The sequence below is a fragment of the Salmo trutta genome, chromosome 27, assembly GCF_901001165.1.
Source record: "Salmo trutta chromosome 27, fSalTru1.1, whole genome shotgun sequence".
In the NCBI taxonomy this organism is placed as follows: Eukaryota; Metazoa; Chordata; class Actinopteri; order Salmoniformes; family Salmonidae; genus Salmo; species Salmo trutta.
The window spans coordinates 44,982,353-44,999,153 of NC_042983.1; the positions used below are offsets into that span (position 1 = coordinate 44,982,353).

General features: G+C 47.4%; 1 protein-coding gene across 1 annotated transcript; it reads left to right on the forward strand.

Moving 5' to 3' along the window:
• The first annotated feature begins 1,660 nt into the window (after positions 1–1,660).
• bmp3 (bone morphogenetic protein 3) lies at positions 1,661–11,446 on the forward strand. Its single transcript, XM_029718089.1, has 3 exons — positions 1,661–2,381; positions 6,988–7,967; positions 11,206–11,446. Exons 1-3 carry the CDS (start codon positions 2,099–2,101, stop codon positions 11,395–11,397), a joined length of 1,455 nt encoding a protein of 484 aa, XP_029573949.1. The 5' UTR covers positions 1,661–2,098; the 3' UTR covers positions 11,398–11,446.
• Positions 11,447–16,801: the final 5,355 nt, after the last annotated feature.

A 16,801-nucleotide genomic window follows, 5' to 3' on the forward strand; every position in this document is an offset into this window, starting at 1 on the left:
AGAGAGAGAGAGAGAGAAGAAAGAGAGAGAGAGAAAGAGAGAGAGAGCAAGAGAGAGAGAGAAAGAGAGAGAGAGCAAGAGAAAGAGAGAGAGCGAGAGAGAGCGAGAGAAAGAGAGAGAGAGAGGGAGAGGGAGAGCTGTCCAGCGTGGGACGGACGGATGGGGAAATAATCATTTCCTGCCGAGTGACCCAGAACAAGACCGCAGTGACATCACAGGAGGATGGGTTAGAGGGTGGGGTTGGGAAGCCCTATCTAATAACCGTACATGGATCTGGTGTGGTAGGGGACGCGCTGCAGCATCCGGATCGCACCGTGATATACAGGATGCGTGCGCTTAGCTCTATTGAACTGGCCTAAATAGGGGAGAAAGCCTTTAATACCCGACAATAAGCCGGTTCATTCAGCACCGCGCGGCCCAGACATACAGCGCTTTGCAGAAGTAGGTTTCACGCGTTGTCAGATGAGATGACATGATGACTCAGTCTGCTGGTGCATCACGACGACCAGGGCCGTTGGCTGGAGACGTGACGAGCATCTGGTTTTCAACACCACAATAACCTGGGCTACTATTAATCAAATAACTTGAGAAGAACCATGTTTTACTTTAATAAATATTCTAAGACAAATTGAAGTTTTTTTTTTTTTTTATAATTGAATTGCTCATGAAAAAAAGGAAACATTTTAATTTAACGTTGATCAACTATATTATAGAAACAAGAGGACATAGGTTATTATAACCTATCTGTCCTGAGCATCTCTCTCTCTCTCCCTCCCCACTAGCCATATATATATTACCAAGCACAACATGAGTAATACCCAGCTGGTCCCAGTAGTAATATCCAGCTGGTCCCAGTAGTAATACCCAGCTGGTCCCAGTAGTAACACCCAGCTGGTCCCAGTAGTAATATCCAGCTGGTCCCAGTAGTAATACCCAGCTGGTCCCAGTAGTAACACCCAGCTGGTCCCAGTAGTAATACCCAGCTGGTCCCAGTAGTAACACCCAGCTGGTCCCAGTAGTAACACCCAGCTGGTCCCAGTAGTAATACCCAGCTGGTCCCAGTAGTAACACCCAGCTGGTCCCAGTAGTAACACCCAGCTGGTCCTAGTAGCAATACCCAGCTGGTCCCAGTAGTAATACCCAGCTGGTCCCAGTAGTAATACCCAGCTGGTCCCAGTAGTAATACCCAGCTGGTCCCAGTAGTAATACCCAGCTGGTCCCAGTAGTAACACCCAGCTGGTCCCAGTAGTAATACCCAGCTGGTCCCAGTAGTAATACCCTGCTGGTCCCAGTAGTAACACCCAGCTGGTCCCAGTAGTAACACCCAGCTGGTCCCAGTAGTAACACCCAGCTGGTCCCAGTAGTAACACCCAGCTGGTCCCAGTAGTAATACCCAGCTGGTCCCAGTAGTAATACCCAGCTGGTCCCAGTAGTAATACCCAGCTGGTCCCAGTAGTAATACCCAGCTGGTCCCAGTAGTAACACCCAGCTGGTCCCAGTAGTAATACCCAGCTGGTCCCAGTAGTAACACCCAGCTGGTCCCAGTAGTAATACCCAGCTGGTCCCAGTAGTAATACCCAGCTGGTCCCAGTAGTAATACCCAGCTGGTCCCACTAGCCATATATATTACCAAGCACAACATCCTTCACCTTCATTGAAAGCTGAGAAAGGGGACGATTTGCTGTCGATGGATGGAGAGATCTGCCCAGATCTGAACAAAACCAAGAGCTGCTTCTCTCTTCAACACTATTAGCTATTACGTGGACCTTGGAAGAGGGAGTCCTTATTCACTCAACGGAGAGAGAGAGAGAGAACAACTTTGATTTAACTTTTCAACTTCACGGCAGATACGCAGAGCGGAGCGCGTTGCAGGAGCACAGAGCACTGTCGTTTGGTTGGCTATCACCTCATCTTTCTTTCTTTTAGTGAGTGTCGAGTTTTTCCAGGTGATTTATTAAACAAATGATCGAATCTCAAGGTGATGCCACCTATTTTCACTGTTAAGAGGACCTGGGACACGCGTTCTTAGTGGGAGATTTTGACCAGCAAGTTGTTCTGACTGCAAGTGTCCACCACTACTACTATTCTCACTGGGAACATGGCTCTCTGTCCGCAGTTACTGCTGCTGCTCGGATGGACCTATCTATTCGGTGGATATTGCGCGATGTTGAAAGATCATTTCACTGGGTTGAAAAGAAAAAGTGAATCTGGCTACTCAGGTGCCCCCCGGGGGGACAAAGACCGCTCAGAGAAGAACGAGCAAGACCTGTTTTTACAGGATACTATGACGGAACACATGCAGATGCTTTACGACAAATACAACTGTGAAGGATTTCCTTTCAAGGATGGGAATACGGTCCGCAGCTTTAAAGCGCATTGGGGTAAATCGAATTAAATGTGTATTTGTCACAAATTTAACGAATATAGACATAACAATGAAATTCTTCCTTAGAAGCCTTTCACAACTAGGTAGAGTTACCATAAATGTAATTTTAAAAATATATATGAACACAAGAGGAATAAAATACCCAATAATCCAACATGTGAGTCAAACTGGTTGAATCAATGTTGTTTCCACGTCATTTCAAACCCCTCCAAAAAATATATATGTGATGACGTTGAATCAACAACTCATTTAATTTGCAGAAAGTAATCAACATTAGCGCATTTCATTTCATAAAAAAAAAACGTAGATCTAAGAGTGAAATTGTTTGCTGATTTCAAGTTCGTTTACAACTCAACCAAAACAAAACTAGACATTGAATTGAATTGATTGATGTCTGTGCCCTGTGGAATGGAGCTATACGGGTAGTACCCGTACCAGATCAACGTGTAGAGGTATGAGGTCTACCTGAAGGCAGGGTAAAGTGACTAGGCATCAGGATAGATCATAATAAGGTATTTGAGGTAGATATGTACATGAAGGCAGGGTAAAGTGACTAGGCATCAGGATAGATAATAATAAGGTATTTGAGGTAGATGTGTACATGAAGGCAGGGTACAGTGACTAGGCATCAGGATAGATAATAATAAGGTATTTGAGGTAGATATGTACATGAAGGCAGGGTAAAGTGACTAGGCATCAGGATAGATCATAATAAGGTATTTGAGGTAGATGTGTACATGAAGGCAGGGTACAGTGACTAGGCATCAGGATAGATAATAATAAGGTATTTGAGGTAGATGTGTACATGAAGGCAGGGTACAGTGACTAGGCATCAGGATAGATAATAATAAGATGAAAATAAAGAACAGAGTAACGGCAGCAAATTATTAGTGTTTGAGTGTTTGTGTGTATGAGTGTTTGTGTTGTCGGTATGAGTGTTTGTGTGTATGAGTGTTTGTGTTGTCGGTATGAGTGGGTGTGTGTATGAGTGTTTGTGTTGTCGGTATGAGTGTTTGTGTGTATGAGTGTTTGTGTTGTCGGTATGAGTGTTTGTGTGTATGAGTGTTTGTGTTGTCGGTATGAGTGTTTGTGTGTATGAGTGTTTGTGTTGTCGGTATGAGTGTTTGTGTGTATGAGTGTTTGTGTTGTCGGTATGAGTGGGTGTGTGTATGAGTGTTTGTGTTGTCGGTATGAGTGTTTGTGTGTATGAGTGTTTGTGTTGTCGGTATGAGTGTTTGTGTGTATGAGTGTTTGTGTTGTCGGTATGAGTGGGTGTGTGTATGAGTGTTTGTGTTGTCGGTATGAGTGTGTGTGTGCGTATCTAGTGTATGTGAATGTGTGTGGGTTTTGTGTGAGACTGTCAGTGTAGGGTGTGATTGTGTGTGTGTGTGTCTGTGTGTGTGTGTGTGTGTGTGTGTGTGTGTGTGTGTGTGTGTGTGTGTGTGTGTGTGTGTGTGTGTGTGTGTGTGTGTGTGTGTATATATATATATATATATATAGTGGACAAAACATTAAGAACACTTGCTCTTTCCATGACACAGACTGACCAGGTGAATCCAGGTATAAATCTATGATCCCTTATTGATGTCACCTGTTAAATCCACTTCAGTCAGTGTAGATGAAGGGGAGGAGACAGGAAGGATTTATAAGCCTTGAGACAATTGAGACATGGATTGTGTACGTGTGCCATTCAGAGGGTGACCAGGCAAGACAAAATATTTAAGAGCCTTTGAACGGGGTATGGTAGTAGGTGCCAGGTGCACCGGTTTGAGTGTGTCAAGAACTGCAACGCTGCAGGGATTTTCATGCTCAACACTTAACCTTGTGTATCAAGAATGGTCCACCGCCCAAAAGACAACTTGTCCAGCCAACTTCATACAACTGTGGGAAGCGTTGGAGTCAACATGGGGGCAGCATCCCTGTGGAACGCTTTAGACACCTTGTAGAGTCCATTACCCTGATGAATTGAGGCTGTTCTGAGGACTAAAGGGGGTGTGACTCAATATTAGGAAGGTGTTTGTATAGTTGGGACTATAAAGCACTTGTTGATCCAAAGCTCAACCAATGAAACACTGAGCCCATTACCCAAACGGAACGGCTGCTTCACCTGTTGTTTAGTAGCCCAGGGAAATGAACGGCTGCTTCACCTGTTGTTCAGTAGCCCAGGGAAATGAACGGCTGATTCACCTGTTGTTTAGTAGCCCAGGGAAATGAACGGCTGTTTCACCTGTTGTTTAGTAGCCCAGGGAAATGAACGGCTGTTTCACATGTTTAGTAGCCCAGGGAAATGAACGGCTGCTTCACCTGTTGTTTAGTAGCCCAGGGAAATGAACGGCTGTTTCACCTGTTGTTTAGTAGCCCAGGGAAATGAATGGCTGATTCACCTGTTGTTTAGTAGCCCAGGGAAATGAACGGCTGTTTCACCTGTTGTTTAGTAGCCCAGGGAAATGAACGGCTGTTTCACATGTTTAGTAGCCCAGGGAAATGAACGGCTGCTTCACCTGTTGTTCAGTAGCCCAGGGAAATGAACGGCTGCTTCACCTGTTGTTTAGTAGCCCAGGGAAATGAACGGCTGTTTCACCTGTTGTTTAGTAGCCCAGGGAAATGAACGGCTGTTTCACATGTTTAGTAGCCCAGGGAAATGAACGGCTGCTTCACCTGTTGTTTAGTAGCCCAGGGAAATGAACGGCTGTTTCACCTGTTGTTTAGTAGCCCAGGGAAATGAATGGCTGATTCACCTGTTGTTTAGTAGCCCAGGGAAATGAACGGCTGTTTCACCTGTTGTTTAGTAGCCCAGGGAAATGAACGGCTGTTTCACATGTTTAGTAGCCCAGGGAAATGAACGGCTGCTTCACCTGTTGTTTAGTAGCCCAGGGAAATGAACGGCTGTTTAACCTGTTGTTTAGTAGCCCAGGGAAATGAACGGCTGTTTCACCTGTTGTTTAGTAGCCTAGGGAAATGAACGGCTGCTTCACCTGTTGTTTAGTAGCCCAGGGAAATGAACGGCTGATTCACCTGTTGTTTAGCAGCCCAGGGAAATGAACGGCTCCTTCACCTGTTGTTTAGTAGCCCAGGGAAATGAACGGCTGTTTCACTTGTTGTTTAACCCTAACCCTAACCTTAACCGTAGGGAAATGGTTTGGACTAACAGTAGCCTTCAAGCCTGTTATACATTTTTGTGTCTGTGTTTATGGGTGAGTAGCCAATGAAAGGACAGGTAATTTGTGTCTCTGTTTATGGGTGAGTAGCCAATGAAAGGACAGGTCATTTGTATCTGTTTATGGGTGAGTAGCCAATGAAAGGACAGGTAATTTGTGTCTATGTTTATGGGTGAGTAGCCAATGAAAGGACAGGTCATTTGTGTCTGTGTTTATGGGTGAGTAGCCAATGAAAGGACAGGTCATTTGTGTCTGTGTTTATGGGTGAGTAGCCAATGAAAGGACAGGTCATTTGTGTCTGTTTATGGGTGAGTAGCCAATGAAAGGACAGGTCATTTGTGTCTGTGTTTATGGGTGAGTAGCCAATGAAAGGACAGGTCATTTGTGTCTGTGTTTATGGGTGAGTAGCCAATGAAAGGACAGGTCATTTGTGTCTGTTTATGGGTGAGTAGCCAATGAAAGGACAGTTAATTTGTGTCTGTGTTTATGGGTGAGTAGCCAATGAAAGGACAGGTCATTTGTGTCTGTGTTTATGGGTGAGTAGCCAATGAAAGGACAGGTCATTTGTGTCTGTTTATGGGTGAGTAGCCAATGAAAGGACAGTTCATTTGTGTCTGTGTTTATGGGTGAGTAGCCAATGAAAGGACAGGTCATTTGTGTCTGTGTGTGTTACATCTGCATTTTCCTTTAACTTTATTCAACTTTCCAATGGAATGTCTGGTGTAAACTGGGCTGGTGTGGCCTATGTAACTCCTAAATATAAATGTTTTACGTTCAAGAGGCCATTATGCAGTTGTCACACTGGGATATAACCACTGATATGATAGAACTCCCTATTGCCATGTAGAACCTGTCAGGTTTCAGCACCCATACGTTAGAAAACAGTGCCTCCTACTGGAATGTGTTGATAATGCAGGGGGATGGATAAGGTAGGCAATGCTGTGTTCACTGCTGTCACTGCAGCCTACAGAAAACCCACACAGAAGATTCCCTTCAGGTTCTCTTTTAGTTATTAAAAAAATAAAAATAATTCAAAATAACATTCTGTCAAACTAACATTTGTTAACTGGGAACCAAATGACTAGTGATTGGTTATTATTGCAAGATTTCCCTAGAAAATGCCATTTGAAGCTTTGAAACACTTGAATGATAGGGTTTGTGGACCTGGTTTAAATAGCCTCTAATTAAAACTATTTTGTTCTGCTCCAGGTTTGAAACTAAATTGAACGATATGCACATAGAGATCGTATAATTCATGTAATTGTATGGACACGTGGACCTCTCTGACCTATACTCTCTATTCCAGGGGTGTTCCAATCTTACCATATTACTGCTGGTTCTCTGTTCTACCTGATCATTAATTGCACCCACCTGGTGTCAGAGGTATAAATCATTTGAATTTGTGGGCTCTATACTAACTGCCCCGTCCTATTGCTCTCCCAGGCACCATCAACAACCAGCAGCTCCAGATCTTCAACCTGACCTCTCTCACCAAGTCAGAGGCCGTCCTGTCGGCCACGCTCCACTACTACATAGGAGACCTCCAGAACAGCACCCGGCACCCTGGCTGCAGCAGCACCACCAGGCCCAAGAGCTGTGGAGCCCCCTCCCTGTTCCGCCACGGCCCCAGGAGACACAGCCACGTCCAGATGGGTGTGTGGAGCTTCTCCTCAGTGGATAACCACACCAGGGCTTTGGGCCACTTTGTGATCAACGTGTCTACACTATACAGGGACTTCATCTCTTGGCAGTGGAAGGACGTCACCCGGGTGGTGAACCAAGCCAAGCATCATCGTGAGCTACTGATCGGGATAGACGTGGCATCCCAGCCTGGACCCAGGCCCTGGAAGAAGCTCCTCTCAGACCGCTCTCCTTACATCCTGGTCTACGCCAACGACTCGGCCATCTCCGAGCCCGAGAGTGTGGTGTCGACACTACAGAGGCATCAAACGACGACTACGGCTAGAGAAGGGGCTTTCGCCTCTGGCTTCGATAGACTGGGGCTGCACGCTCGGAACAACACCGCCGCGCAACAACAGGCGCCTCCTCACAGACGCCGGCGCTCGGCTAGCGTCCTCCTCCCACTACAGAACAATGAGTTACCGGGGCCGGAGTACCCGTATGAGACGACGGGCTGGGACGAGACCAGCCCCTATGAACCGCTGGAGAACAAGCCAGTCCGTCGGCCGAGGAAAAAGACGCGTGGTAAGAGCCAGAGGCACGGCGGTAAGATGCCCCTGCTGCAGTTTGACGAGCAGACGATAAAGAAGTCTCGTAAGAAGCAGTGGAACGAACCACGGAACTGTGCTCGTCGCTACCTGAAGGTGGACTTTGCAGATATTGGCTGGAGCGAGTGGATTATATCTCCCAAGTCTTTTGATGCCTACTACTGCTCAGGGTCATGCCAGTTCCCCATGCCTAAGGTATGTCTTCATGCTTCATGTAATGAATAATATAATGTGCCAGTATGTGTTTCCCAGACAGGGTCCCCAACCCTCATCCTGCAGAGCTGCAGGTTCTGATACTTGGTTAGACAGGGTCCCCAACCCTCATCCTGCAGAGCTGCAGGTTCTGATACTTGGTTAGACAGGGTCCCCAACCCTCATCCTGCAGAGCTGCAGGTTCTGATACTTGGTTAGACAGGGTCCCCAACCCTCATCCTGGAGAGCTGCAGGTTCTGATACTTGGTTAGACAGGGTCCCCAACCCTCATCCTGCAGAGCTGCAGGTTCTGATACTTGGTTAGACAGGGTCCCCAACCCTCATCCTGGAGAGCTGCAGGTTCTGATACTTGGTTAGACAGGGTCCCCAACCCTCATCCTGGAGAGCTGCAGGTTCTGATACTTGGTTAGACAGGGTCCCCAACCCTCATCCTGCAGAGCTGCAGGTTCTGATACTTGGTTAGCCAGGATCCCCAACCCTCATCCTGGAGAGCTGCAGGTTCTGATACTTGGTTAGACAGGGTCCCCAACCCTCATCCTGGAGAGCTGTATGGTTCTGATACTTGGTTAGACAGGGTCCCCAACCCTCATCCTGGAGAGCTGTATGGTTCTGATACTTGGTTAGACAGGGTCCCCAACCCTCATCCTGCAGAGCTGCAGGTTCTGATACTTGGTTAGACAGGGTCCCCAACCCTCATCCTGCAGAGCTGCAGGTTCTGATACTTGGTTAGACAGGGTCCCCAACCCTCATCCTGCAGAGCTGCAGGTTCTGATACTTGGTTAGACAGGGTCCCCAACCCTCATCCTGGAGAGCTGCAGGTTCTGATACTTGGTTAGACAGGGTCCCCAACCCTCATCCTGGAGAGCTGCAGGTTCTGATACTTGGTTAGACAGGGTCCCCAACCCTCATCCTGGAGAGCTGCAGGTTCTGATACTTGGTTAGCCAGGATCCCCAACCCTCATCCTGGAGAGCTGCAGGTTCTGATACTTGGTTAGACAGGGTCCCCAACCCTCATCCTGGAGAGCTGTATGGTTCTGATACTTGGTTAGACAGGGTCCCCAACCCTCATCCTGGAGAGCTGCAGGTTCTGATACTTGGTTAGACAGGGTCCCCAACCCTCATCCTGGAGAGCTGCAGGTTCTGATACTTGGTTAGCCAGGATCCCCAACCCTCATCCTGGAGAGCTGCAGGTTCTGATACTTGGTTAGACAGGGTCCCCAACCCTCATCCTGGAGAGCTGTATGGTTCTGATACTTGGTTAGACAGGGTCCCCAACCCTCATCCTGGAGAGCTGTATGGTTCTGATACTTGATTAGACAGGGTCCCCAACCCTCATCCTGGAGAGCTGCAGGTTCTGATACTTGGTTAGACAGGGTCCCCAACCCTCATCCTGGAGAGCTGTATGGTTCTGATACTTGATTAGACAGGGTCCCCAACCCTCATCCTGGAGAACTGCAGGTTCTGATACTTGGTTAGACAGGGTCCCCAACCCGCTTCCTGGAGAGCTGTATGGTTCTGATACTTGGTTAGACAGGGTCCCCAACCCGCTTCCTGGAGAGCTGAAGGTTCTGATACTTGGTTAGACAGGGTCCCCAACCCGCTTCCTGGAGAGCTGCAGGTTCTGATACTTGGTTAGACAGGGTCCCCAACCCTCATCCTGGAGAGCTGCAGGTTCTGATACTTGGTTAGACAGGGTCCCCAACCCTCATCCTGGAGAGCTGCAGGTTCTGATACTTGGTTAGACAGGGTCCCCAACCCTCATCCTTGAGAACTGCAGGTTGAGCAGGGTTTTGTTCCAGCAGGCTTTTGTTCCGGCAGGTTTTTGTTCTGGCAGGCTTTTGTTCCAAGTTCTTGATTTAACAAAGTCCTGCACAGTCCTGCACAGTGTAGCTCTCCAGAGCCTGGCTTGGCAGGCTCATATAACAGCAACACACAGACTCAGTTTGTCAACTTCGGTGGCCCTTCAGCACCACCGTATGGCAGACTGTAGAACTGCTGTTGTCAACCTTTGTTTCTCCATTATGATCTTAACACTTGGGTTTCCACATTTTTCTGCTCATGATCCCAAATTTACGTCAACAAATTCCGGTGACCCCGATTTGGAGAGTAATGTAGTTTATTGGTTTTTGATATTGAACAACGAGGGGGATGTGAAATGTCGTATATTATGACTTGCAGTCTGTGTTGATAGCAATTGAACACAACTGTGTGCACATGATGTTTTGAAGTACTTTTCTTTCAACAACCTGTCACTGAGTCGAGAATGGTGACATCACGCCGACTCTCTCAGATATCGTCCGGTTAGTTACTCCAGTCAGAAGGAACGTCGTCCGGTTAGTTACTCCAGTCAGAAGGAACGTGGTCCGGTTAGTTACTCCAGTCAGAAGGAACGTCGTCCGGTTAGTTAGTCCAGTCAGAAGGAACGTGGTCCGGTTAGTTACTCCAGTCAGAAGGAACGTCGTCCGGTTAGTTACTCCAGTCAGAAGGAACGTCGTCCGGTTAGTTACTCCAGTCAGAAGGAACGTCGTCCGGTTAGTTACTCCAGTCAGAAGGAACGTCGTCCGGTTAGTTACTCCAGTCAGAAGGAACGTCGTCCGGTTAGTTACTCCAGTCAGAAGGAACGTCGTCCGGTTAGTTACTCCAGTCAGAAGGAACGTGGTCCGGTTAGTTACTCCAGTCAGAAGGAACGTCGTCCGGTTAGTTACTCCAGTCAGAAGGAACGTGGTCCGGTTAGTTACTCCAGTCAGAAGGAACGTCGTCCGGTTAGTTACTCCAGTCAGAAGGAACGTGGTCCGGTTAGTTACTCCAGTCAGAAGGAACGTCGTCCGGTTAGTTACTCCAGTCAGAAGGAACGCCGTCCGGTTAGTTACTCCAGTCAGAAGGAACGTCGTCCGGTTAGTTACTCCAGTCAGAAGGAACGTGGTCCGGTTAGTTACTCCAGTCAGAAGGAACGTCGTCCGGTTAGTTACTCCAGTCAGAAGGAACGCCGTCCGGTTAGTTACTCCAGTCAGAAGGAACGTCGTCCGGTTAGTTACTCCAGTCAGAAGGAACGCCGTCCGGTTAGTTACTCCAGTCAGAAGGAACGTCGTCCGGTTAGTTACTCCAGTCAGAAGGAACGTTGTCCGGTTAGTTACTCCAGTCAGAAGGAACGTCGTCCGGTTAGTTACTCCAGTCAGAAGGAATGTCATCTTTAACTTCCTCCTTCTCTTCTGTCCTGTAGTCTCTGAAGCCTAGTAACCACGCCACCATCCAGAGCATTGTGAGAGCGGTAGGGGTGGTGTCCGGTATCCCTGAGCCCTGCTGTGTCCCAGACAAGATGTCTTCCCTCTCCATCCTCTTCTTCGACGAGGACAAGAACGTGGTGCTCAAAGTCTACCCGAACATGACTGTGGATTCCTGCGCCTGCAGATAGGGACAATTACCACACACACACACACACACACACACACACACACACACACACACACACACACACACACACACACACACACACACACACACACACACACACATACAACAATCTCTCTGCAACATAGCCACCTCTCAAGGATCAAGGATTTTCCACTTTTGCACTGGCAGAGAGATGAGGGATTACAGTCTACTATCTAAATGAAGATGGACCATTTCAGGGAAAGACTGCTGGACCTTCCTCCTACTGGAAGCCTGAAGCACCCTGGGAAATAAACAGCTGACTAGTCTCATCATCATCATCATCGCTATCACCACCATCATCATCATTGTCATGGCTTTTTACTTGTTTGAATACCGCTGGAGAGGAGGACCTAATGCAGTTTGAGGTAGCACCTTAATAAAGAGGGAGGCGAAAACACCCAGAATGAAAGACCTTCTGTGATTCCTGAGCTCCAAAAGTATTGGGACAGGGGACACATTTGTTGTTGTTTTGACTCTGTACTGCAGCACTTTGACATTTTAAATGATACATTATGACTATGGAGGTTAAAGTGCAGACTGTCAGCTTTCATTTAAGTGTATTTTCATTCATATCGGGTAAACCGTTTAGAAAGTACAGCACTTTCTGTACCTAGTCCACCCATTTTAGGGGACCAGAAGTATTGGGACAAATTCACCTATGTGTATTAAAGTAGTCCTTAATGAATCACAATGAGTGAGAAAGTTACAGATGCACACATACGCCCAAGATATTTGTGCGTCAGTAACTTCCTCACTCATCACGATTATCTGTAACCACGGTAACATCCAGATTAAATGTAGAAGTGTTTAGAAACATATTCTATTCTTATTTACAATTAAAGTGACTCCAAAATGACACAATACATTATTTACCATTCATTTCTATTGAGCACAAAATAATCTGTAACACAACCAAAACAAACAGCAAATGTATCCCAACAATGTTGTAGAGTCACAAGCTTGATGTAGTCATTGCATGCTAGGAATATGGAACCAAATACTTCACTTTTCCCCTAAAACGGGGGAACATATAAATGAATTTGTCCCAATATCTTTGGTCCCCTAAAATGGGGGAACTTGGTACAAAAAAGTGCTGTATCATTTCAAATCTAAAGTGCTGGAGTACAAAGCCAAAACAGTTCACTGTCTCTGCCCCTGTTTTAATAACCACAGGACCCCAGTACTGCCCCTGTTTTAATAACCACAGGACCCCAGTACCGCCCCTGTTTTAATAACCACAGGACCCCAGTACAGCCCCTGTTTTAATAACCACAGGACCCAGTACTGCCCCTGTTTTAATAACCACAGGACCCCAGTACTGCCCCTGTTTTAATAACCACAGGACCCCAGTACAGCCCCTGTTTTAATAACCACAGGACCCCAGAACTGCCCCTGTTTTAATAACCACAGGACCCCAGTACTGCCCCTGTTTTAATAACCACAGGACCCCAGTACAGCCCCTGTTTTAATAACCACAGGACCCCAGTACTGCCCCTGTTTTAATAACCACAGGACCCCAGTACTGCCCCTGTTTTAATAACCACAGGACCCCAGTACAGCCCCTGTTTTAATAACCACAGGACCCCAGTACAGCCCCTGTTTTAATAACCACAGGACCCCAGTACTGCCCCTGTTTTAATAACCACAGGACCCCAGTACAGCCCCTGTTTTAATAACCACAGGACCCCAGTACTGCCCCTGTTTTAATAACCACAGGACCCCAGTACTGCCCCTGTTTTAATAACCACAGGACCCCAGTACAGCCCCTGTTTTAATAACCACAGGACCCCAGTACTGCCCCTGTTTTAATAACCACAGGACCCCAGTACAGCCCCTGTTTTAATAACCACAGGACCCCAGTACAGCCCCTGTTTTAATAACCACAGGACCCCAGTACTGCCCCTGTTTTAATAACCACAGGACCCCAGTACAGCCCCTGTTTTAATAACCACAGGACCCCAGTACTGCCCCTGTTTTAATAACCACAGGACCCCAGTACTGCCCCTGTTTTAATAACCACAGGACCCCAGTACAGCCCCTGTTTTAATAACCACAGGACCCCAGTACTGCCCCTGTTTTAATAACCACAGGACCCCAGTACTGCCCCTGTTTTAATAACCACAGGACCCCAGTACAGCCCCTGTTTTAATAACCACAGGACCCCAGTACTGCCCCTGTTTTAATAACCACGGGACCCCAGTACAGCCCCTGTTTTAATAACCACAGGACCCCAGTACAGCCCCTGTTTTAATAACCACGGGACCCCAGTACAGCCCCTGTTTTAATAACCACAGGACCCCAGTACAGCCCTTGTTTTAATAACCACAGGACCCCAGTACAGCCCCTGTTTAATAACCACAGGACCCCAGTACAGCCCCTGTTTTAATAACCACAGGACCCCAGTACTGCCCCTGTTTTAATAACCACAGGACCCCAGTACTGCCCCTGTTTTAATAACCACAGGACCCCAGTACAGCCCCTGTTTTAATAACCACAGGACCCCAGTACTGCCCCTGTTTTAATAACCACAGGACCCCAGTACAGCCCCTGTTTTAATAACCACAGGACCCCAGTACTGCCCCTGTTTTAATAACCACAGGACCCCAGTACCGCCCCTGTTTTAATAACCACAGGACCCCAGTACAGCCCCTGTTTTAATAACCACAGGACCCCAGTACTGCCCCTGTTTTAATAACCACAGGACCCCAGTACTGCCCCTGTTTTAATAACCACAGGACCCCAGTACAGCCCCTGTTTTAATAACCACAGGACCCCAGTACAGCCCCTGTTTTAATAACCACAGGACCCCAGTACTGCCCCTGTTTTAATAACCACGGGACCCCAGTACAGCCCCTGTTTTAATAACCACAGGACCCCAGTACAGCCCCTGTTTTAATAACCACGGGACCCCAGTACAGCCCCTGTTTTAATAACCACAGGACCCCAGTACAGCCCTTGTTTTAATAACCACAGGACCCCAGTACAGCCCCTGTTTTAATAACCACAGGACCCCAGTACAGCCCCTGTTTTAATAACCACAGGACCCCAGTACTGCCCCTGTTTTAATAACCACAGGACCCCAGTACTGCCCCTGTTTTAATAACCACAGGACCCCAGTACAGCCCCTGTTTTAATAACCACAGGACCCCAGTACTGCCCCTGTTTTAATAACCACAGGACCCCAGTACAGCCCCTGTTTTAATAACCACAGGACCCCAGTACTGCCCCTGTTTTAATAACCACAGGACCCCAGTACAGCCCCTGTTTTAATAACCACAGGACCCCAGTACAGCCCCTGTTTTAATAACCACGGGACCCCAGTACAGCCCCTGTTTTAATAACAAACAGGACCCCAGTACAGCCCTTGTTTTAATAACCACGGGACCCCAGTACAGCCCCTGTTTTAATAACCACAGGACCCCAGTACAGCCCCTGTTTTAATAACCACAGGACCCCAGTACTGCCCCTGTTTTAATAACCACAGGACCCCAGTACTGCCCCTGTTTTAATAACCACAGGACCCCAGTACTGCCCCTGTTTTAATAACCACAGGACCCCAGTACAGCCCCTGTTTTAATAACCACAGGACCCCAGTACTGCCCCTGTTTTAATAACCACAGGACCCCAGTACTGCCCCTGTTTTAATAACCACAGGACCCCAGTACAGCCCCTGTTTTAATAACCACAGGACCCCAGTACTGCCCCTGTTTTAATAACCACAGGACCCCAGTACAGCCCCTGTTTTAATAACCACAGGACCCCAGTACAGCCCCTGTTTTAATAACCACGGGACCCCAGTACAGCCCCTGTTTTAATAACCACAGGACCCCAGTACAGCCCTTGTTTTAATAACCACGGGACCCCAGTACAGCCCCTGTTTTAATAACCACAGGACCCCAGTACAGCCCCTGTTTTAATAACCACAGGACCCCAGTACTGCCCCTGTTTTAATAACCACAGGACCCCAGTACTGCCCCTGTTTTAATAACCACAGGACCCCAGTACAGCCCCTGTTTTAATAACCACAGGACCCCAGTACTGCCCCTGTTTTAATAACCACAGGACCCCAGTACAGCCCCTGTTTTAATAACCACAGGACCCCAGTACAGCCCCTGTTTTAATAACCACGGGACCCCAGTACAGCCCCTGTTTTAATAACCACAGGACCCCAGTACAGCCCATGTTTTAATAACCACGGGACCCCAGTACAGCCCCTGTTTTAATAACCACAGGACCCCAGTACAGCCCCTGTTTTAATAACCACAGGACCCTAGTACTGCCCCTGTTTTAATAACCACAGGACCCCAGTACTGCCCCTGTTTTAATAACCACAGGACCCCAGTACTGCCCCTGTTTTAATAACCACAGGACCCCAGTACAGCCCCTGTTTTAATAACCACAGGACCCCAGTACAGCCCCTGTTTTAATAACCACAGGACCCCAGGAAAGCCTCATCACCCCAGTACAGCCTCATCACCCCAGTACAGCCTCATCACCCCAGTACAGCCTCATCACCCCAGTATTGCCTCAGTGGGACTTTCTTGTTTGACTGAAGTGGTCAGACAGACACACATTCTATATCCTTCCTCCACTGTTCTGAGGTTGTTGTTTTTTTACCATTACAAAGGAACCTCCACCTCCTCTTCCTCCACCTCTTCCTCTACCACCTCCTCTTCCTCCTCTCTTCCACCTCTCCGTCCTCCTCCCTCTCCAACTCCTCCTCCCTCTCCAACTCCTCCACCTCTTCCTCCTCCCTCCCTCTCCTCTTCCTCTCCCTCCTCCGCATCCTCCTCCTCCCTCTCCTCCTCCTCCACCTCCTCATCCCCTTCACCTCCTCCTCCTCTTCACATCTACCTCTTCACCACCTCTTCCTCTACCTCCTCCTCCTTTTCCTCCACCACCTCCTCTTCCTCTTCCTCCACCTTCCTCTCCAACTCCTTCACCTCTTCCTCCTCCTCCCTCTCATACTCATCCTCCATTTTGTACTGCATGGTTATATGTTACAGTGTCTATGTCCTTACTATGACCTTGTTACTCACTATATATGAACATCATGTATACATACGTATTGCCTTGGCTGCTATAGAGAGATATATTTGATTCCAAAGCCAGATATTGTGATGTAGAGTGCATTACATACATATTTTTTCATTGTTAGGATAGTTTATCCATAAAGTATAATTGTACATATTGATAGAACTTCTAAGAATAATTAATATGCAAAACAAGAAAGCTATATTTCATACATTCAAGTCTGGGATAAAATGTGGTAAAAAGAAAGAAAGTGAAATAGCTTCCTTATAGTTTACCTGAGAATATATTTTATTTTTGTGTTGTAGTTGAATAGGCTCGGTGCTGCTTTCAACGCACACAGAGCGGTGGGT

Bases quoted from the DNA above. Each gene is read 5' to 3' on its own strand.
- bmp3 (XM_029718089.1), top strand. From the start codon at position 2,099: ATGGCTCTCTGTCCGCAGTTACTGCTGCTGCTCGGATGGACCTATCTA. The intron at 2,382-6,987 runs GTAAATCGAATT...TTGCTCTCCCAG, and splicing joins CAGCTTTAAAGCGCATTGGG to GCACCATCAACAACCAGCAG. The intron at 7,968-11,205 runs GTATGTCTTCAT...TCTGTCCTGTAG, and splicing joins GCCAGTTCCCCATGCCTAAG to TCTCTGAAGCCTAGTAACCA.